Consider the following 24,131-nt stretch of genomic DNA (forward strand, 5'->3'; position numbering starts at 1 on the left):
CATGAGTCACTAATAATTTTTTGCCTAGCATCTACCCCGTGCAGAGCAAAACTAATGTATCTCCTGGAGAAGCCACTTTAAAGTCTGGGTGTTGCTTTAACCAGAACATGCTTCAGGCAACTTCCATCCCCTCCCATGGTCCACCAGGTGACCAGACACGTGGCAGCCCCCCCATTCCTGGAATGGCAGGCAATCGGATCCTGCCCGGATCACGTTCATGCCCACAGTGACTTTTTAGCACTTTTTAACTCCTGGAACAGTGGCTTTAAAATCCAGGTGCTGCTTTAAGCAGCACATGTTCCAGGCAACCTCCCCTCTTCTAAGCAGTAGGTGGTCTGACACGCAGCAGACCCCAATCACCCAGGCTGGAGGAAGACTGGACCCTGTCCTGCATCATGTGCATGCCTGCAGTGACTTTTTAACTCCTGGAGCGAGGTGCTGCTTTAAACAGTACACTCTTCAGGCAGCCCCCCAACTCCCAGGGCTGGAGGGCAATCAAACCCTGCCATGGACCAGGCGTGTGCCCACAGTGACTTTTTTTCTTTCCTTTTAACTCCTGGAGTAGCCACTTTAAAATACAGACACTGTTTTAAGCAGCACATGTTCCAGGCAACCAATATTCTCTCCTGACAGGCTTTAAGAATGCCACAATGCAGCCCCCGACACCCCAATGGGCTGGTGTCCCAGGGACACATGGACTCCCTACCTCCGGTGTTGCTTTAAGGAATTTTTTTCCCCATGAACTGACGATAGCTTACCATAGTGTTGAAGGTAAACCATACCATAGTGTTGAAGGGAGAAGAGCTGAAATCATTCTGCTTGCAATCCTGCATTCTTCAGTCTTAAAAGTCACCAGAGTGACCTTGCAGTTGCAGTCTTCCATAAAGATAGACAGCAATTCTTTCTCTCAGTATGGTCATTTTTCCGAGCAAAGATAAAAGTGTTGGAATTGCCAATGATACTAATATCCCTAAATTTATTTTATCAGGAAATTACCTTGGTAAGAGACAAAGAGGGTCCAGTCCTGCAGATAAGAAGTTGCCCCCAAATATGGGGAAAGAAGACCCAGAATGAAACGTTGGAAAATTATTCTGATGTAGTCACAAAAGAAAAATCAGAGCTCTGTGACTGCAGAAAATACATGGTGGACTGTCAAGCACGAATGCATGACTCATTCATCTCCTTTTTGAGCAAGGAGACAGAATCGACTGAGAAATCTCAATCTATGCAGAAAGGAACTATCATATCAATTTTTGTTTTTTATTATTGGTGCCATCAATCTGGTCTTACACCTTGATTTGAGTCCCTGAGAAAAATTTGTACATTCTTTGGATTTCTTTGGCAGTTCAGAGAACTAAGTGATGAAGATCCATATTGAGTGACCGAACAGTTTTAGCAAAGATACAACAATGAAATTTCAGGAGGGTAAGACAAAATTTCAATCATAGAATACTAGGACTGGAAGGAACCTTGAGAGGCCATTGAGTCCAGCCCCCTGCCCTCATGGCAGGATCAAGTACTGTCTAAACCATTCCTGGTAGACATCTATCTAACCTGTTCTTAAATATCTCCAGCAATGGAGATTCCACAACCTCCCTTGGTAATTTATTCCACTGTTTGACCGCCCTGACAGTTAGGAACTTTTTCCTAATGTCCAACCTAAACCTCCCTTGCAGCAGTTTAAGTCCATTGCCTCTTGTTCTATCCTCAGAGGCCAAGAAGAACAAGTTTTCTCCCTCCTCCTTATGACACCATTTTATATACCTGAAAATCGCTATCATGTCCCCCCTCAATCTTCTCTTTTCCAAACTAGACAAGCCCAATTCTTTCAGCCCTTCTTCATAGGTCACGTTCTCTAGACCTTTAATCATTCTTGTCACTCTTTTCTGGACCCTCTCTAATTTTTCCACATCTTTCTTGAACTGCGGTGCCCAGAACTGGACACAACACTCCAGCTGAGGCCTAACCAGCGCAGAGTAGAGCACAAGAATGACATCTTGTGTCTTGTTCACAACACACCTGTTAATGCATCCCAGAATTATGTTTGCTTTTTTTGCAACAGCATCACACTGTTGACTCATATTTAGTTTGTGGTCCACTATAACCCCTAGAGCCCTTTCTGCTGTAGTCATTCCTAGACAGTCTCTTCCCATTCTGTATGTGTGACACTGATTGTTCCTTCCCAAGTGGAGCACTTTGCATTCGTCCTTATTAAACTTCATCCTGTTTACCTCAGTCCATTCCTCCAATTTATCCAGATCATTCTGAATTATGACCCTGTCTTCAAAAGCAGTTGCAACCCCTCCCAGCTTGGTATCATCTGCAAACTTAATAAGCGTACTCTCTATGCCAATATCTAAATCATTGATGAAGATATTGAATGGAACCGGTCCTAAAACAGACCCCTGTGGAACGCCACATGTTATACTTTTCCAGCAGGATTGAGAACCATTAACAACTACTCTCTGAGTATGGTTATCCAGCCAGTTATGCACCCACCTTATAGCAACCTCATCTAAGTTGTATGTGCCTAGTTTATTGATAAGAGACCTTCCAAATGCTTGTAGGCGATTTCTTTAATTACCTGCTCCGTTATCTTCCCTGGCACAGAAGTTAAGCTGACTGGCCTGTAGTTTCCTGAGTTATTCTTATTCCCCTCTTTACAGATGGGCACTATATTTGCCCTTTTCCAGTCTTCTGGAATTTCTCCTGTCTCCCATGATTGTCCAAAAATTATAGCTAAAGGATCAGATACCTCCTCTATCAGCTCCTTGAGAATTCTAGGATGCATTTCATCAGGCCCTGGTGACTTGCAGACATCTAATTTTTCTAAGTGATTTTTAACTTGTTCTTTTTTTAATTTCAACTTCTAACCCTACCCCTTGCCCACTAGCATTCGCTATGTTAATCATTCCTTCATCAGACTTCTCAGTGAAGACTGAAACAAAGAAGTCATTAAGCATCTCTGCCATTTCCAAGTTCCCTGTTACTGTTTCTCCCTCCTCACTGAGCAATGGTCCTACCCTATCCCTAGTCTTCCTCTTGTTTCTAATGCTTTTATAAAAAGTCTTGTTTCCCTTTATGCCTGTAGCTAATTTGAGCTCATTTTGTGCCTTACCCTTTCTAATCTTGCTCCTGCATTCTTGTGTTGTTTGCCTATATCCATCCTTTGTAATTTGTCCTTGTTTCCATTTTTATATGATTCTTTTTTATTTTGAGTTCATGCAAGATCTCCTGGTTAAGCCAAGGTGGACTTTTGCCATATTTTCTATCTTTCCTACACAGCGGGATAGCTTGCTTTTGGGCCCTTAATAATGTTCCTTTGAAAAACTGCCAACTCTCCTCAGCTGTATTTCTCCTCAGTTTTGCTTCCCATGGGACCTTACCTACCAGTTCTCTGAGTTTTCCAAAATCTGCCCTCCTGAAATCCATTATCTCTATTTTGCTGTTTTCCCTTCTACCCTTCCTTAAAATTGTGAACTCTATGATTTCATAATCGCTTTCACCCAAGCTGCCTTCCACTTTCAAATTCTCAACCAATTCCTCCTTATTTGTTAAAATCAAGTCCAGAACAGCTTCCCCCGGTAGCTTTTTCAAACTTGTGGTATAAAAAATTGTCTCCAATGCAGTCCAAGAACTTATTGGATAGTCTGTGCCCCGCTGTATTAGTTTCCCAACATATATCTGGGTAGCTGAAGTCCCCCGTCACCACCAAATCCTGGGTCCTGCATGACTTGGTTAGTTGTTTAAAAAAAGCCTCACCTACCTCTTCCACCTGGGTAGGCGGCCTGTAGCAGACCCCTAGCAGGACATCACCCTTGTTGTTTGCCCCTCTTAATCTAACCCAGAGACTCTCAACATGTTCATCTCCACCTCAGTCCAAGTGTGTACATTTTTAATATATAAGTCAACACCTCCCCCCTTCTTCCCTGTCCATCCTTCCTAAGCAGGCTGTACCCTTCAATACCAACATACCAATCATGCGTATTATCCCACCAAGTTTCTGTGATGCCAATGATATCATAGTTGTATTTATTTATTAGCACTTCCAGTTCTTCCTGCCTATTACCCATACTTCTTGCATTTGTATATAGGCATCTAAGATATTGATTTGATCTTGCCTCCCTGTTTTGCCCTGACGCTCTTTTTACTCTGACACTGTAGTCCATGCTCCCTCCTATTTCTGACCCATCTCCCAGGTTTCCATGTTCTCCACTTACCTGTGGGCTTTGCTCCCCTGCCCCTGTCAAACCTAGTTTAAAGCCCTCCTTGCTAGATTAGCCAGTCTGTGTCCAAATACAGTCTTTCCCCTCCCTGAAAGGTGAACACCATCTCTGCCCAGCAGTCCTTCCTGGAATAGCATCCCATGGTCGAGGAAGCCAAAGCCTTCCTGGCGACACCATCTTTGAAGCCAGGCATTCACCTCAAGGATGCACCTGTCTCTGCCTGGGCCCCTACCACTGACAGGCAGGATTGAGGAGAATACCACCTGTGCCCCAGACTCCCTCACCCGTGTCCCCAGAACCCTGAAGTCACTCTTGACCTGCTCAGTGTCACACCTCACAGTATCATTAGTGCCCACATGAATTAGACGCATGGGATAGTAGTCAGAGGGCTGGATAATCCGCGACACCTCCATAACATCTTGGATATGGGCCCCCAGCAGGCAGCACACCTCCCAGGATGAAATGTCAGGGTGACAGATGGGCACCTCCATCCCCCTCAGAAGAGAGTCCCCGACCACCACTACTCTACGTTTCCTCCTTGCAGTGGTGGCAGCAGTCTTCCCAGCCTTGGGGGTACAAGGCTTCTCCTCTGCTGTACGGGGTGAATCTTTGTCTCCTGTATCAAGTACAGCATAACGGTTTCCTAGTACCACAGTGGGAGGGTTCTGAGCAGGGGTGGAACACTGCCTAGTGCCAGAAGTAGCAAGCTGCCAGTGTCCACCCTGATCTATCTCCTCCCCCACCAGCGGTTTATCAGCCATCCTGTGTACTGGGACAGATACCTCAGCTGTCTCCACATGAATACTATCCAGGAACTGCTCATGGAGTCGGACACTCCTCAACCTACCTACCTCCTCCCGTAGCTCTCTCACCTGCTGCCTGAGAGAGTCCACCAGCAGGCATCTTTCACACGGGATGGTCCCCCCAGCCTGGATATAAGTAAGTGGGAATTGAAAGCCACAGTCACTGCAAAGCCACACCAGGATCTGGGTAGAGGCATCCATGGTCAGACAGTCTGTCTGGCTACAGGCATAGGTGGAGGAGACAGTAGTAGTGCTGGCATAGGTGTTGCAGGTCTTCATAACCATCGTAGGTCTCCCTCTGTCAAACTCCCTCCAAAACTCCCTCAAACTCCCCTGTCTGCAGCTCCCTGTCCACTTTGCTCCCCTGGACGCTCTTGCCTCTGGCTTTTAAAGCTTGCTGGCCTAGGTCAGACCCACCCCGCTGTGAGTCACACAGGAGAAGGCTGATCAAAGGCAATCAAGGGAGCAAAGGTCAGGCACGCAGTCCCAACTGCCACTGAAACTGAAACTCACCCACCTGAAATCAAAATGGCAGTTCAAATTCAAACAGTTAAGCACACTCACTCACTCACTCACCCCAAAAGCCAGTGCTCTCACCTGGTAGCTTCTTCAGCAGCAGGATCATTTGCTCTCCCTCTTAAACTCCCCTGTCTGCAGTTCCCTGTCCGCTTCGAGAGACATCTGTGACAAGATCACCTTCCCGAAATGTATATATTCCACCATCTATAAATCAGACTGCAAGCCAAAAGAATCAAGAATTATTCAATCCTGGACTACAACAAGAAGTCCTGTGGCACCTTACAGACTAACAGATTTTTTGGAGCATAAGCTTTCATGGGCAAAGACCCGCTTCATCAGATGCATGAGTCGGGGGGGAGGTTTCAGAGGGGTATTTAAAGAGTGGGGTCCCAGTAAGAGGGAGGGCCAGAGCTGACAAGGTCTATTCAGCATGGTGGAAATGGCCCAGTATCAACAGTACTTATCAAAAGAGGAAAAAACAAGTTAGATCAGATGGGGGGTGTGAGCCTTTGTCAGAATCTAAGGAGAGATATTAGCACCCAAAGCAGAGAAACTGCCTTTGTGTCCAGGGAGATTGAAGTGTTCTCCCACAGGCTTCTGTACATTACCGTTCCGTACAACCATACTTGCTCTGATCCATGAGACAGAAACAAATATCTACAAGACCTTTACCAAGCCTTCCTCAAACTACAATACCCACCTAAGGAAGTGAGGAAACAGATTGACAGAGCCAGACAGGTACCCAGAAGCCACCTGCTACAAGACAGGCCTCTCAAGAAAAACAAGAGAACACCTCTGACCATCACATACAGCTCCCACCTAAGGTCTCTCCAGTGCATCATCAGTGATCTGCAACCAATCCTGAACAGTGATCTTTCACTCTCGCAGACCTTGGGAGGCAGGCCTGTCCTCACCTATAGACAGCCTGCCAACCTCAAACAAATCCTCACCGGCCACTACAAATCACAAACCAGTGACTCTAGGCCTGGAACCAGCCCCTGCAACAGTCCTCGCTGGTAACTCTGCTCATATATCTACACCAGTGACATCATCACAGGACCTAACACCAACTATACCATCAGGGGCTCCTTTACCTGCACATCTACTAATATAATATATGTCATCATGTGCCAGCAATGCCCCACTGCAATTTACATTGGCCAAACTGGACAGTCTCTCCGTAAAAGAATAAATGGACATAAATCAGACATCAGGAACGGTAATGTACAGAAGCCTGTGGAGGAACACTACAATCTTCTTGGACACTCAATGGCAGATTTAAGGGTGACAGTTCTGAAACAAAAAATTTCAAAAATCAAATGGAGAGAGAAATCTCTGAACTGCAATTTATTTGAAATTTGACTACATTAACCATGAATTAAACACAGTCTGGGAGTGCCTCACAGCCAACAAAGGCAGTTTCTCTGCTCTGGGTGCTAATAACTCCCCATTAGACTCTAACAAAGGCTCACATCCCCCTGTCTGATCCTACTTGTTTTTTACTTTTTTGATAAGTACTGTTGATACTGGGCCATTTCCACCTTGCTGAATAGACCTTGTCAGCTCTGGCCCTCCCTCTTACTGGGACCCCACTCTTTAAATACCCCTCTGAAAATACCCCCCCAACTCATGCATCTGAAGAAGCCAGTCTTTGCCCACAGAAGCTTATGCTCCAAAATATCTGTTAGTCTATAAGGTGCCACAAGACTTCTTGTTGTTCTCGAAGCTACAGACTAACACAGCTACCTCTCTGATACTTATCAATCTTGGACAGTTCACTGTATTTCCTAATATCACGATTGCAATATGTATTTTTGTCAGTCTCCCTGCATCAGTGGCTTCAGACGAAAGCATATTCAATACGTTAAAACAAGTAAAGAACTATAATTGTTCTACAATTGGACAAGAGTGTTTGAATGGGCTCACAATGCTTAACATTATCAGTGATGTTGTAAAACAGATTTTTCTTAAATTACAAATGGGTTTGCACACAGGAAAGCCAGAAAAACATTCCTAAAATTAAGAGTTTTGCTTGCAGTGGAAACTCACAATTGAAGTTACATTTTTAAAATACATGCTATTGGTCTACTGACTTAATTGTTAATAAATAAATGTCTCAAGAGTTTCTTTTGATGTATTCTTTTGCTTTTGGTATGACCCTGTTGATGAGAAGTTATACATATATCAGTGGCCTGGGACTGGGTTAGGGCCTCTAAACTCAAAGTGGCCTGGGCCTCTATCATTCCCTGAGAGGGCCTGCTAATGGGACAGTTAATTGAAACAGCAACCAATCTTGCATTTATTCCTTCCAACCATCCAAGAAAATGTTAGAATTTAAATAAAAATCTATCACATGTAACACCCACAGTAAAGAGACATATGACAGGAACTAAAAATAGTAAAGCGTCTTTCAAGTGTTTGGGATATCTTACAAAAAGCACAAGTACATTCTAAATTAAGTACATATCATTATTCAAAGTCACACTTTATATTTTTACTCTTAATGTTGTACATCTGAAGACAGGAGCAATAAATTATACAAAATGCCATTGGGATAGACTTTTTTAAATTAAAATAAACATAGTTACAGTGCACTTGGGATACAGGTACATAGAGTCAAATACCGCCTGCAATCACACCCTGAGATGGCTCCTTGCATTAAATGGTGTCACATGGGATGTGAAGACAGTATTTGAATTCTTCCAACATTAATTTCATAGATGGAAACTAATCCCAGGTACAGTAATCCCAGACCTGAAGAAGAGCTCTGTGTAAACCCCAAATCTTTCTCACCAATAGAGGTTAGTTCAATAACAGGTATTACCTTACACACTTAGTCTTTCTAATATCCTGGGACTGACACAGCTACAATAACACGGTATAAGAACTGTCTAGTCATGGTAGACTTGCATGGCCATCTCTTGGAGGGTGCTGGGGCATTCCCCCGACCCTGCCCCTGCTCTGTCCCTGTCCTGTCCCTACTCCCTCTCTTCCCCAACCCTGCCCCTGCTCCACTTTAAGTCTGCGCCCACTCCATCCCTTCCCCAAGTCTCTCCTGCTTCATGAAAGAGTGGGCTGACCATGAGACTCTACCACTGCATCACATGCACTCTCATCCACAAGGACAGTTTGAAATAGAATCCAGTAACAATTACACTTTAGGTAAAGATGACCTTAAAGAACACATTTTTTCAACACAAATGGCTGCACACACCTAATCTCAATTACCACTTTTATGCATTAAGGCACTAAATTGTGAAAATAGTTCTTTCTATGAAAGACCAGGATGAGGAGGACGAGGCATAACATTCTATGCTGTGTATTAATCACAGGCTGGAATAGTGTCTCTGGAAAATACAAACTTAGGTTGGCTATGACCATCTTATGCCTACTAAGGAAAAAACTGTATTTATCTTCATGTTTGTAACACAGCACATTTTCCTACACCAAAGTTTGATGAAACTAGTGGGGTTGCTCATGTGAGTAGAAACAAGTAGGATTTATAGTCTCAGAGGTAGCCACAGCAACGAAGGGTCCTGTGGCACCTTATAGACTAACAGAAAAGTTTTGAGCATGAGCTTTCATGCGCACAGACTCACTTCATCAGATGCTGGTAGCCATGTTAGTCTGTATCCTCACAAAACAAAACAAAAGTAGCCCTGTAACATCTTAAATACTGAACCAGATTCTCCAGAGCTGAAGAAGTGGGTCTCTCCCACAAAAGCTCATGACCTAATATATAATATTGGCAGTCTTTAAGGTCTGCGTTTTTGTTTTACATAGGATTTATATCACTCAGGGGATCTTTCCTGAGTGCAAAGTAAATGTACTTAGCTAGGACAGGTAACAGTCGTGAAGGTACAGTGGCATATGGTTGTATAGTGGGTAGTGCCACAAAAGCCAGCCTGACAGAAAAAACTCTAGGTACATACTTATGTTGCTAGGCTCCTATACTGCCACTACCTTCATAGCTTCGGTGAGCTGGTCTGCCTACATCTACCATGAGTAGGCTACCCAGGCTGCTACAAACACATCTTCTCTTTGCAGTGAGAAACTGAGAGTGAAACTAACTACATTAATCCATGCTACCATCTTGTGGCTACAGTTTAGAAAACCTGTATCATTGATCTATATTTTTGCAAATCAATATGCAGACACTTAGCACTGAACAGTTTACATGCTCTTTAAATAGCCAATTACATGTACAAAATTGTTCTAAATAACTATGTAGGAAACTATCCATTGGTCTCTGTTGAAATTAAAAAATGTTGTTACTATTTCCCTCTCCCCACCCTCCACCACACAATGGGCTTCTGGGGAGGAACATACTAATGGATGAAGTGTTGGTGGATATTTATACCTAGTCCTCTATGCTGGTGTCTGTAGTTACAAGTAGTAGGCATCCTTCAGTCTGCACTGACTATGGATCGCGCCCTTTAAAGTTTCAATTTAAGACTTCATTTACAGCGTCTATTGTGACTATAAAGACCCACACGAGAGTGACAGTCCTTGCTGCATCTCTTGCAGATGTAGTGGGTGTCTGGCAAGTCCTTATTGTGCTTTCTGTGTGCTCACTTCTCCTCTGCTAGCTGTCTGATCTTCAACTCGCCCTTCTGAAGGCCCTCGTGTAACCCCTGCCTCCATCTGCCGCGGTTGTCTGCTAGTTCTTCCCAGTTGTCCAGCTCGATGTCTACCTCTCTGAGGTCTCTCTTGCAGACATCTTTGTAACGCAACTGGGGACATCCGGGGGGTCTTTTGCCAGAGGCTAGCTCACCATATATGATGTGTTTTGGAATCCTTCCATCGTTCATCCTGTGGACGTGGCCAAGCCAGCGGAGCCGACGCTGCCTGAGGAGGGTGTGCATGGTTGGGATTCCAGCTTGCTCGAGGACAGCTGTGTTGGTAACTCTGTCCTTCCATGATATTCCAAGGATGCGCCTGAGGCAGCGCAAGTGGAAGACGTTCAGCCTCTTTTCCTGGCGGGCATACAGGGTCCAAGTCTCGCTGCCATAAAGGAGGGTGCTGAGGATGCAGGCTCTGTAGACTTGCATTTTGGTGTGAGTGTACAGCTTGTTGTTATTCCACACTCTCTTGCTGAGTCTGGACAGAGTTGTGTCTGCTTTTCCAATCCTCCTGTTTAGCTCAGTGTCCAACGACAGGGTGTCAGTGATGGTGGACCCGAGGTAAACGAACTCGTGGACAACCTCTAACGTATAGTTGTCAATGCTGATTGATGGGGATTCAGCAACATCTTGACCAAGTACATTTGTCTTCTTTAGGCTGATGGTAAGCCCAAAGTCCTTGCACGCTTTGGAGAACTGATCCAGCAGTTTTTGAAGCTGGTCTTCTGTGTGAGACACTACAGCAGCATCATCTGCGAACAGCATATGAGGACTTCTCGCATCTTAGTCTTAGCTTTCAGCCTTGCAAGGTTAAACAGTTTCCCATCAGATCTTGTGTGCAGCAAGATGCCCTCTGTTGAAGATCCAAAGGCATGCTTCAGGAGGAGTGCGAAGATCCCGAACAATGTCGGAGCAAGCACGCATCCTTGTTTGATGCCGCTCCTGATTCTGAAAGCATCCGATAATGCACCGTCATATTGGATGGTTCCTCTCATGTTTTCGTGGAACGACTGGATCATCTTGAGTAACCGTGGAGGACAGCCTATCTTGTGGAGCAGTTTGAACAGACCATCCCTGCTGACCAAGTCAAAAGCCTTGGTCAAGTCGATGAAGGCTATGTAGAGTGGCTTTCTCTGCTCCCTGCACTTCTCCTGCAGCTGCCTTAGAGAGAAGACCATGTCGACGGTAGACTTCTCTGCACGGAATCCGCACTGCGATTCGGGGTACACCCTCTCAGCAATCTTCTGGAGGCTGCCAAGGATGACGCGAGCGAACAGTTTACCAGTGACGCTTAGGAGGGAGATTCCACGGTAGTTGTTGCAGTCGCTTCTGTCTCCTTTGTTCCCAGCGAACCAGGGGTGAGCAGCGAACAGGGGGCAGCAGCCAACAGGGAAGGGAGTTTGCCTCTGGGAGTTCGCCGAGGGAGGAGCCCCGGGTTTGTCCTTTTCAGGTATGGTGTTCCACCTGTGCCCTGCAAGGCAGCACTACCAGGAAAAGAGAGAAGAAGAAAAAGGAAGAAGAGAGAGGGGGAAGAGAGGGAAGAAGAAGGAAAAGAGAGAGAAAGAAAAAGAAATTCTCTGAAGAGCGATAGGGGAAGGTGGACCTGGGGGCACTGAGAGCAGCTGGGGGGAGAGGGGCCAGTGTAGTGAGGAGGGTGGACATGGGAGCAGATGGGGGTAGTAGGTTGGGGAGGGTCCTATGGTGATGGTAGCTGGGGGGAGGGGCAAAAGGTAGGGAGAAGGGTCATGGCTCCACAGGGAGCTATGGTGACTCATGCTGACAGGGAGGTATGAAGTAGTATGATCCTTAACCACATTCTCCACAACTCCACACCCCACTGTCTTGTGGGTTATCCTGGGAAGGAGGAAGGCTAAGGGAGTAAACCCTGACAGAAAACCCGGAGTGGAGTCCGAAGGCGGTTCAGTGTCAACTTCTGGCACTCTCCCGGCAACTCCTGCAGCTGAGCTGGTACCAGACGTGGAGGTTATCCTCTCCTTTGGACTATATCAGTAAAGCCGAGAGGGAGACACTGGTGTCTGGGCAGCCCAGAGTCTCCATAACAAATGCCCAGGCTCACGCCCGGAGAGGTACTCCGGCATCACTGAACAGCGTTGCATCAACACAGGAGGCAACAGTTACCGGTTATAAGCTTTTGCTCGATTGGCGTAGAGAACAAGCGCCAGGGGTTGCCTTCGACGGTGGGAGGGATCCTCGCATCTCACTGGACAGTCACCGCCCGCCTCAAGCTGGGCAGCCCCCAGCCAATAGGGTACTGTCCCGCCACAGTTCACCTGCCTCGCTGGGTGCGTGAGGCTTAAGGTTCCTCAACCTGACAAGTGACTGAAATTTGGGCACCAGGCAAACCAATAAGAAAATCAACAAGAAATGAGAAACATCAACAATTCAAGCTTGCTTGCTGGAATGTGCGGACCATGCTGACCGGCTTGACTGAAGATCTTCAGGCCATCAGTGACACCCGCAAGACCGCTGTCATCAATGAGGAACTGAAAAGGCTCCGAGTTGATATCGCTGCACTGCAAGAGATGCGACTTGCAGATTCAGGATCTCTAAAGGAAAAGGACTACACCTTTTTCTGGCAGGGTAAAGCCCAAGAAGAACCCAGAGAGCATGGTGTTGGCTTCGCTGTCAGAAACACCCTTCTACAAATGGTTGATTTAGTCATGGGCGGATCAGAAAGACTTCTTCAGATCACGCTTCAAACGTGCGCCGGTCCTGTCCACCTGATCAGCGCTTATGCCCGAACCCTGTACGCCACACCAGAAGTAAAAGACAAGTTCTATGACGTGCTTAGTGCTGCTGTAGCGCAAATACCTGCTCGTGAACAACTGTACATCTTGGGTTACTTCAATGAAAGAGTTGGAGCTGATTGGGCCTCATGGCCTTCCTGCTTAGGACACTTTGGTGTGGGAAAAATGAATGAAAATGGACAGCGTCTCCTTGAACTGTGCACGTACCACAATCTGTGCATCACAAACACATTCTTCCGAACGAAGCCACAGCACAGAGTGTCGTGGAGACACCCACGCTCGAAGCACTGGCATCAACTAGATGTGGTCATCACTAGGCGTAACAACCTCAAAAACGTCCTTCTGACACGCAGCTATCATAGTGCTGACTGCGATACAGATCACTCGCTAGTTTGCTCCAAGCTCAAGCTGAGACCCAAGAAGCTGTACCGCTCTAAACCTGCTGGAAGGCCCCGCATTGACGCCAGAAAGACGGCAAACTCGGAGAAAGCTGAAAAGTTCAGAGAGACCCTCCAGGAAAATCTGCGCAGCACCCATGGGGGCGTCGATGCGACATCCAAATGGCAACATCTGAGGGATACAGTTTACAACACGGCCTTGTTGGTGTTTGGAAGAAGAGCTAGAAACACGAACGACTGGTTCGAAGCTAACTCTGATGAGATGATTCTAGTCATTGAAAAGAAGCATGCAGCACTCCTGGAGTACAAACGCTCACCGAGCCAGAGTACGCAGCAAGCACTTAGAGAGGCCAGAAGAACAGTACAGCAGACAGCCAGGCGCTGTGCCAACAACCACTGGCTCCAGTTATGCAGCAGCATCCAGACCTGTGCCGACTTCGGTAATCTCAGAGGAATGTACGAGGGTATGAAGAAGGCATTAGGACCCACCCAGAACAAGATGGCACCTCTGAAATCCAAATCTGGTGAAGTCATCGCTGACAAAGCCAAACAGATGGAGCGCTGGGTCTAGCACTACTCCGAGCTGTACTCACGCGAGAATGTTGTGGTTGACGCAGCCCTCGATGTTGTCGAGCTCCTACCAGTAATGGACGAACTGGATCAAGAACCGACTGTGGATGAACTGAAGACAGCCATCGACAGCATTGCAGCAGGAAAGGCCCCTGGTCAGGATGGTATACCACCAGAGGTAATCAAATGTGCCGCGGACACACTCCTGGAACCCCTGCATGAGCTGCTGTGCCTGTGCTGGAAAGAGGGTGAGGTTCCACAGGATATGCGTGACACTAACATTGTAACGTTGTATAAGTTACAAGCCAGGGATAGATAAACATATAGCTACACACAGCTTAGATTTCTGTTCCTGCTCCAGAGCTCTGTTTGCTAACATTACAAAGAAAGTACACAGCAAGCAAAACACAGTAAAATAGACAGTTAAATAGTATCTAGTATCTTCACACAGCGCACAGTCAACCTGTGGAACTCCTTGCCCGAGGAGGCTGTGAAGGCCAGGACTCTATTAGGGTTTATAAAAGAGCTCGATAAATTTTTGCAGGTTAGGTCCATAAATGGCTATTAGCCAGGGGTAAAGTATGGTGCCCTAGCCTTCAGTACACGGGCAGGAGATGGATGGCAAGAGATAAATCATTTGATCGTTGTCTTCTGCTCTCCTTCTCTGGGGCACCTGGCATTGGCCACTGTCGGCAGACGGGATACTGGGCTGGACGGACCTTTGGTCTGACCCAGTATGGCCATTTTTATGTTCTTATGTTCTTATCTAATATGTGAAGGTGATTATATTTAAACTTGTTCATTCATCTATAGGATATATCTGAAGCCCAGATAATATGTGAAGGCAGGCACACTTCTCACCAAAAGTTGAATGTCGCAGAAGCAATGTGATGCAACCCAGCATCTGCTACTTCAGATGGAAAGATTGCAGGAACAGGAAACTTAACCCACATTTTCTACAAGGAAACACAATTTCAAGGTTGTTGTTATCCTCTGGAAATCTATTCCTTCACCACAGTCGTGCAACTGATAGTTAAAGGATGTCTGGTACAAGCTTTCACCTGTGCAAACCTGTTGTTGTATTATCAAGGTTTTTGTTCTGTTTTGCAGGGCTTGTGGCTTTGTATACATAGCAGTCATAAAACCTAATCTCGACTAAGGCCCATAAGCCCGTGTGGGAAAAAAACTTTAGTTTTGGGTTTTGTTACCCACCTACCAGGCCAGGTAATAGTTGATGACTACTAGAGATAAGTCGGGCCAATTATCTGCCATGGTATAAATGTGTAACAGCAACGAAGGGTCCTGTGGCACCTTACAGACTAACAGAAATGTTCTGAGCATGAGCTTTCGTGAGCACAGACTCACTTCATCAGATGCTGGTCTTGGAAATCTGCAGGGTGATGAGCAGAGCCAGCACTGCCCCCAGAGGCCTCATGGCAGCGTGGTACAAAGAACAGGTTACCGTGTGGGCCCTCGGGAGCCCGGGTTCCGCTGCGGGCCATGCCGCTGGCCTGCTGAGTAACCCACTCCCAGCCCAGCCCAGCCCTGCCCTGTAGCCAACGAGACCGTTCCCCAAACTAGGAACTGGGAGGAGGACTGGCGCCTTGATTGGCTGGCGGCAGAGAGGGCGGTTCCTATTGGCTGGCGCCGGAGGCGCACGTCATGTCGCGCGGGCTGTTGGCTGCCGGCTCGACGTGCAGCAGGTGGGAAGGTGGGTGCGATGGCCGCGGCGCGGGAGGAGTCCCACCGGCGGCTGCGGTGTGGGGGTTGCTCGCGGTGCGGGGCAGCTGCCTTTCGAGGTGAGGGGGAACGAGCGCTGCGGCCGGGGCCCTCTCCCCGCTTCTCGGGACACGGCTCTCTACGCTGCGCTGCCTCCCTTCAGCTAGTCGCCCCCAGCGCGGGGAGTTGCGCGTCCCCTCCCCCACCCCCCGCCACGCGGCTCCTGATGCAGTGCCAAGGAGTCGCCTGTCGCTCGTGCCGGGCGGGAGCCTCCCTCGCGCGAGGGTAGCGGTGCGTTGGGAGGCTCGGGGAGGCGCCAGTGACTGTAGCCTGGCGGGTCCCTCCCGCTGCCTGTCACCCCTGGGCCTTTAACCGCACGCACCCGGCTTTGCTGGGAAAGGGCGCTCCTACGTGAGGGCTCTGTACTCCGACCTGTAGCGATCAGGGGCGCCTAGTGAATGGGCAGTTCCCCGCTGCCCCCAGACAGTGTGACCAGCTTCAGGCGGGGGTGCAACGGGGTGAAGTTCAGGAGAAAGAAACACTACCTAACGTTAGTAGGCAGAAGATTGAATACGGCTGTTTTGAGTACTTAAAGGATGTGTGGAGTGTGATGGTGGACCCTCCCCACCCTCCATGATCAAAATCCTGCACTGTTCATATTAGGCATCTTAAATATTACCACTACCACTGGGCTACGTCGTGCCACTCATGTCCAGATGCACAGGGGAAAAGGTGTGAGATTGAACTTAAAGTGCTGAATGTAACTTCTTTGTTCAGACACTCTAGCTGTATGCAGTTAAACTTTTACAGGTAATGTAGTTTAACAGCCTGCCCTAGAATGCAGGTATTTTTGATGAAAAGGAAGGGTTGAAACTTCTTCTTCGAAAAGAAACTGTCGTGGTGTAAAAGTCAAACAGTTCTGAGCACCAAGGGGTAATACTTTGTACCTAGATTGTACACACGTGTGTCAGTTGAATTGCTAGAAAGAATTTATTATGAGTTAGCTGAACCATGTGTGGGAACAAACTTTGTATATTAATATAAATTTGGCTTATGTCTGTTTAGCTTATCACAGTTTTACAGATGCTAACTAAACATACTTTTAATGGCCATGTTAAAGTCACTGCTGCTTTTCCTAGGGGTTATTCCTGTATTTGTAAAATTACTTTTCAGTACAATCCAGTGATAATTTGCTCTTTAATGCAGGGATGGGGAATGTTTTCTGGGTTGGGCGTCACTGATCAAGCAGTGATCACTCAAGTGAGAAGCAAAAAAAATCCCCACTCACTGATGTGGCCCCCAACTGTAGGCGGGGATCAGGTCTGTGGAGCTTCTGGGCAGTTCTGCCAAGGATGCTTCTGTCTCACTTCCTCTGGCTGGGGGGACATCAGTAAGCGGTGGCAGAGCCTGAAGCAGCTTCCTCCTCTCCCTGCCTCCCCAGCAGATCTTGCGATCTGGATCCAGTCCTGACTTGGCTGATCCAGCCTGCAAGGCTCAAGGCTCCAAACCCTCTACCCCGCTGCAGGCCAGATGCCACAGGGGCAGGGGGGTGCCCTGAGGCTTTGGGTCTGGATCCAGACAAGTTGTGGTCCAGATCTGGACTGTGTGCTGAGGGGTTCCCCATTCTTGCTTTAGTACATCAACGACTGATTGGAGACTAGTCAATTTTACTGTGTTTTTTGTTAAGCCTCAGAAAAAATTTGAAAATATGGGGAAACTGCTATTACTGCTAAGCTATAAGTACCAAGCTTTTTCTCAGAATACCTTTCTTCTTTTTTGATAAATTGTATCAAAATTAGCCTGAAACTATAAAGTTCTGCAATGTTATTGTACCTGTGTTGGTCCCAGGATATTAGAGAGACCTGAAAAAGAGTTGTGTGTCATCTTGAAAACTTGTCTGTCTCATCACAGAAGTTGATCCAATGCGAAATATATTGCCTTGCGCACCTTTTCTCTTTGAAACTGTAAGGTTATACTGAAAATGCTGCTGGATTACTTCATCAGCAAGACCAATGCTATGTGAGTGGATTGGTTTAAATCACCAAAAAAAAAAATCATTAATTTATATCAAGTTACCAAAAAAGCTAAGACAGTTGTACTTAGAGCAGTGTTTCTTAAACTTTTTGGCCATGTCTGCACTACAGAAAGTAGATCCAAAGATCTCTTCCAAAAAAAGTCTTTCGAAAGAGTGCATCCATGCATAAAAAAGCACATCGAAAGAGCGATCTGCTCTTTTGAAAGAAAGCGTCCACACAGCTCCCACTCTTTCACAAGAACGGGACAGGGAGTGAAAAATGCAGCGCCATGAGGGATACTCTTTCCAAAGAATGGCCTGTAGAGCATCTACACATGCTTTTTTTTTCTATAAGAATCTTCCAGAAAAAGGTGCTCTTCCTCATCTGGGAGAGGAAGAGGGGCTCCAAGAGAAGTGCCACATTCCTCTGAATTTCTTTAGAAATAACTCATTTTTTGTGTAGATGCTCTGTGGGATCTTGCAGAAGAACCCCGGCTAGTCTGAAAGATCTCGCTAATGAAGATGCAGCCTTTAAGACCACAGAGGACTGAACAATAATATTTTTGTGGAATATCTTAGAAAATTTTCTTCAAAAATAATTGTTAGACTGAAAAAAAACTAAGCAGCAACATACACAGCAAAACCAAAATGAAGTAATTTGATCAGGTATCATAGTTATGAAGAAGTAACATTGTATCTGGTTTTCATAACAGAAAATATAAAAATGCACTGCATATCCTTGCAAGTTGCTGTGCTGCTACGGCACACCTACAAGTAGTTCATGCAGCACCAGCGTTCTCTGGAAACACTGGTTTACAGTGCACTCAATTTTGGAGAAAGCCACATTGAACTCACTGGAACTTTTGTTTTTTGAGAAAACAAGTGTAAAATGGGGTTCCCTTGGAAAAGCTGGCTTATGCTGGGGTAGAATGGGGCATAGATTTAGTTCATTTTTATGAGACTATAATTGTATGTGTAGCATGTTTGTAATGGGACGTAATTGTAACTGTTATTTTTAAAGCAGAAAGGTAGTGTTTTACTGATATTTTTTTTTTAATTTTCTTTGGAAAAAATTCATTTTTTAATCTGCCTTGAATACTATTTCAAAAGCATACTTTGCGTAAGGCAGTGGTAACTTAAAATGTTGCTAACATTAAAAGACTCAAGAAGTAAATCTAGATTTTGCTAATTTTTACTTACAGACTTGATTTCGTCAGAAGTTCATCATCATACATTACAGTGTGGACATACCTTTTGTGAATTTTGTTTATCAGTAACACCAGAGTCAAATATAATAGCCTGTCTTGAGTGTGAGGTAAGTGTTTGTCAACAACATGTCAAGGACCTTTGTAGAATTATTTTCAATTTTCAATTAACTTATCAAGAAACTAAAGGGAGCTTTCAGATGATGTGAAGAAGACAAAAATTAGTCATCTGTGATACCATATTTTATACTATTTTTAATATTAAGTGTTTTTTTCTGTGTGGTACTTGTTTAAATTTTTTAAAAGGCATTATGACTGGTCATCCCCCCCCCCCCAAGTTAGTTTGGGCCATAGTAAATAAGTTTAAGGTTCTGTCATGGGTAGAAGTCTGCAACTTGTCTTTGACTTATTAAAAATACCCGTTGGGTATGGGGAGTGGCCAGCAGTCAGAACACTGCTTTAGCAATTCCAGGGCTTGTTGCTGTGTTACCTCTGACAGAATCATATTGTTAATGATGAATGTGTATATTCATTAACTTTAAGGGCTTCTCTTCTCTTCAGAGTTGATTCAAGTTGTAACTTGACTATTGTTCTGTTCTAGTCTGGATCCCCACTCACAAACCTTAACGGGAGTGTGGCATGCCTTAAATATGAGTTGGCTAACCCATTGGGTTTTAAGCTTCAGTTAGCACAACTCATCAGTTATTGAAACAACCACTAAGATGTAGACTCACTCAAATGCCACTAGTGCTTCAATGCATTCGTAAAATTTTGTTGTGTACCCAGAAGGACGACAAGCCAGTGGGAAATAATTTGTACTATGGCTTGTCTTGTTGAACTCTGCCATGAAGCCACTGAGAGCTACATGTCAGTCCCAAACCTGGATGAAGGAGGAGGGTTGGTCAGATGTGTGTCAAAGCGCTGACTGTCAAACAACAATACGAATGAAATCTGATGCCAGTACAACTAAATGTTAAAAGATGCCAGCTCGGATGTCACCTGGATAAACAAGGTCCGCGATACCAATCGAGCGATCGGGGTTGGGTCGATAAGTTGACTACCGAAACAAAATTACACCTTACACATATGCTATCCATTGGAACGCATGTTGTACAGATGTGAGACGTGGGTGATAATGAAAGATTCGAAAAGAAGAATATTGGCATTTGAAAGGAGTTGTTATTGAAAGATTCTGAGAAGTGGATGGATGCAGAAGGTCACCAATGAAGAATTACATAGGAAGATACAGCTGAAAGAGAACTTGCCACAGGAAGTTATAAAATGGAAGCTACAACTATTTGGGCATATTTGCAGAATGAACGATGAATGAAAAATCAAGACCCTGGTATTCGGCATGATGGATGGCTCAAATAGGAGAGGCAGACCCCACAGAGAATGGATAGATGATGTAGTAAATTGGTGCGGAGCTAGTCTACAGAAACTAAGCCTCTCTGCACTGGATAGGGAAAGATGGAAGGAAATAGTGAGAGGGGCATCAGGCACCAACGGGCGCTGAGCTCACAGTTGATGATGATGATGATGATGATGATGAGTATCTTGTTGCAGCACAAAGAGTGGTCAAAATAAGTGCAAGAGCTATGTGGATGCAGCAGGTCCAGTGTTTTGCAGTGTGGCTTGGTTAAATCAAGAGAGGTAGCTGGAATATAGCTAATTTAAGTAAACTGCACTGGAAACCTACTAAATGTATATCAACAATGCCACTGGGATGATGCCTTTCAATCTAGGTATACAGAGGCATGCTTCCTCTTCTCATGCTAATGTACTAAGAGCAGCAGTGTAGTCGTTGCAGCATGAGCAGCTGCTTGGGTTAACTGCTTGACTATAAGCCCACCAGCCCTGTTGCATCCCAGCAGGCGGCTAGCTCAGGCTGCTGTGCATGCTGCAATGGCCACACAGCTCTTTTTATTTGCAAGCTAACTTGAATTTAGCTAGTGCCTCTGTCTGGGTTGGGAGAAATGCTCCCAGATGTGTAGTGTACACATATGTTATTGTCTGAGTTGTTTTGAGAGAAACCATGAAATTCCAAGGTGGAATGGCTGCCTTCCGCTTATTTGTCATAGACAATAGCCTTCTGTTTTTTTGTTTTTGTTTTGTTTTTTTTAAAGTCTATCATCAACATTTAAAAATGATATGTTACTAATGGTTATATCTCCTTGGTCCAGCAGCCTCGGGACCTGACCAGTCATGAACCAGGGAACCTGCTGGCCCTGGGGAGATCAGTGCCAGCCCCTCTGCTGCTGCTGGCTGCAGGGTTCACTCCAGTGGCAGAAGGGCCAGCACTGACTGGGTGGCAGGGATGCTTAGGGGAAGAGTCAGAGTGGCTAAGGATTCCTGGAGCGGCCAACCTGTGCTCCCAACCCCCCACCACTGGCTGTGGGGCTGTGCTCTGCAGCCACATTGCCTCTTCCCCAGAGTGTCCCCTCTCCTTCCCTCCCTCCCTGGGCTTGAACACTGCTAAGGAGCTATTTACAGTGATCTGGGAGGGCAGGAGAGGAGTTGCTGAGCTTGGGGCTCAGCTTTCCCCATGAGTGCTCCAGCTTGCCAACATCTACAGGGATGCTGGACCACCAATGTTGCTGGACTATAGAAGTCAGAACCAGAGAGGAGGAACCTGTAGTTACTTTATATTAGAGTTTATTTGGGGAAACCATTGTCATTAATATCAGTATATGGAGGCTCTGGGAATTATTGATTTAGTTTTGACCGTTGTAGTTGTGATGCCTTCTGCTTATCTGTCATAGACAGTAGTCGTGTTTTTTTTATTTTTTTAAAGTCTATTATCAACATTTAAAAATGTTATGAGTTACTAATGGTTGTATCTAGATATTGCAGCGGCCTGAAGATGAGATTATGTAGTTTACTTGTCTGTGGTATGGAATAGGCACTATGTTTCCTTTTCACAGTTAAGTGAAGATAGGACAGTCCTTGTGTCACAACTACAACAAAAGCTAGTAAATGTACATGATCGTCTTTGGTGCTAATGCAGTGGGTGAGCAAACCTTTTACATCGGGGCCCACTTTTCATCCCTGCAGTTAACAGTGCCCCCCAGCCTGTCTAAAGTAATCCAAACTGATGGAAATTTTGGTTAAGATAGTGTGGAAAAAAACGCTTTTGGCACATGTAAGAAAATAAACATGTAGAATGTAAAACCTTTATTAATTTGTGCGTGTGTAAACATGATAACATTTCAATGAGAGAGATAAGCCTGAGACCCAACAACCAATTGTATTGTACCCCTCTTGTGAAATTCCATGCCCCCCAAAGGGGCCCACCCACCGCTTTGTGCACTCCTGCTCTAACGTATTGTTGAAAAGGGTATTTTCTTTACATTTCCATTAGAAAGTTGTTGAAACCGTCATCGGAAAATGTAGATTTATATAGGCTTACTCCCTTTAGAGAAGCCTGTTAGCTGCTACTGCAAGTTATGTGGAAATATTGTACGTGTATTTACTTAGTAGACTGTTTTGGCTCTGTATGTTTTTCACAGATTTTGTTATCCACCTGAGTATCTATGACTCTGATATAGCTATTTTTTTTACGTTCACAAACTAGCCACACAAACACCTTTTTAAGAATTGAAATTATTTTCAAACAACTAAAAGGACTAGAATAACTTTTGCAGTAGTTGATTAATAATGTACAGCAGCATGTTTGAGGGAAGAAATGTTTGTGAATGTTGTTGGTTTTTGTTTGTGTTTTTTAACAAAATGTGAAGCAACTGAGTGGACTTATTTAAATCATAGATTAAAGAATGATTCCCACTTGAAGTTTTTTTTTCAGCCGTGGTACAACTTTTTGAAAACAAGTTTATTTAGCATGAAGCCAAAATTATGTTTGATGCACAAGTCACGAATTGAAATGTATTTAAATTAGACTGCCTGCCACAGAGTTTCAGGTGGGGCTCTCTGGTCCAGCAACATCTGTGGTCCTGCCAGACCACAGATGTTGCCAGATAAGAGTGCCAGACCAGAGAGCTTCAACCTGTTGTATTTTTCATTTCTCCCGTTACTGTTTCTTGATATTTTACTTCAAGTAATGTAGTGCAATCTCTCAATCATGAAAGTTGGGCTTACAATTGTAGACTTATGTACAACAAGATCTGCATTCAAAAATAAAACAATATAAAACTTCTGAGCCTACAGGGCCACTCAGTCTTATTTTTTTATTCAGCTAATTGCTTCAAGATTATTTACATTTTCATGAGCTAATGCTGCCTGCTTTTTGTTTACATGTCACCTGAAAGTGAGAACAGGTGTTCACTTTGTAGCTTGTGTTGAAAGTTATTTACATGCCAGATGCACTAAAGATTCATATGCTCCTTAATGCATCAACCACTACAGTAGATCCCCAACTTATGTGGAGGTTGTGTACTTGTGCTACCCCACGTAAATCAAATTTTGCATAACTTGGGGGAGCCAGGAAACTGACCAACCACAGCACTGCTGCTCCATTTCCTGTCTCCGGTTGCCTGGCTCTGGGTTGCCTGCTGCTCACAGGCTGTGAAACTGCTCCTGTCAGAGGCAGCAACCTGACTCTCGCCACCTCTGACAGGAGCGGGGAGGCTGCTGCCACTAACAGGCACAGCGGTGCTAGTCAGTTTTCCCATTCCTATGAGTGATGGGGATCTGGCACCTGCCTCCCAGCTGCCTGCTACTCACAGGAGCCAGGAAACTGACCAGTGCAGCAGTGCTGGTCAGTTTCCTAGCTTCTGTGAGTGGCAGAGATCTGGCGCCTGGCTCCCAGCTGCCTGCTACACATAGAAGCTGGGAAACTGACCCATGCTGCTGCACGGGTCAGTTTCCTGGGTCCCCTGAGTTGCGGGCAGCCTGGAGCCAGGCACCAGCTCTCTGCCACTCAGTTGCATTAACCCAAGATTTGCGCATTTTAGTGTGCATATCTCAGGGTTCTGCTGTATTCCAGAGAATGCGTTTCCATGCTGATGACTGGATCTGTTTAATAACAGTCCAAAATAATGCTGACTAAAGTGTGTTCATTTTTATTGTCTGAGTCAGATGCCACCAGCAGAAGATTGGTGCAGATTTTTTTTCCTTTTGGTCGTTCAGGTTCTGTATGTCCCAAATGGGAGTGTTGCTCTTTTAAGACATATGAAAGCACACCACACCTTGTTCCTCACAGGCTGTGTCTACACCATGGAGCTTTGTCAAACAAGCTGGGGTTTTGTTAACAAGACTCTTGGAGTGTCCATACCTAAAATGTGTTCTGTCAACTGTCAGTTGACAGCATGCAACACTTTTTTTGCTGGGG

The 24,131-nt window shown here is 45.4% G+C and overlaps 1 protein-coding gene across 1 annotated transcript in view; it reads left to right on the top strand.

The window, feature by feature from the left end:
• The first annotated feature begins 15,626 nt into the window (after positions 1–15,626).
• RNF17 (ring finger protein 17) overlaps positions 15,627–24,131 on the top strand; it is a 170,672-nt gene continuing 162,167 nt past the window's right edge. Inside the window, exons 1-2 of the mRNA XM_074982032.1 lie at positions 15,627–15,705; positions 18,842–18,954. Coding sequence (XP_074838133.1) covers positions 15,627–15,705; positions 18,842–18,954 — 192 coding nt within the window. The remainder of the gene's footprint in view (positions 15,706–18,841; positions 18,955–24,131) is intronic.

This window comes from Carettochelys insculpta, chromosome 1, assembly GCF_033958435.1.
Source record: "Carettochelys insculpta isolate YL-2023 chromosome 1, ASM3395843v1, whole genome shotgun sequence".
Lineage (NCBI taxonomy): Eukaryota > Metazoa > Chordata > Testudines > Carettochelyidae > Carettochelys > Carettochelys insculpta.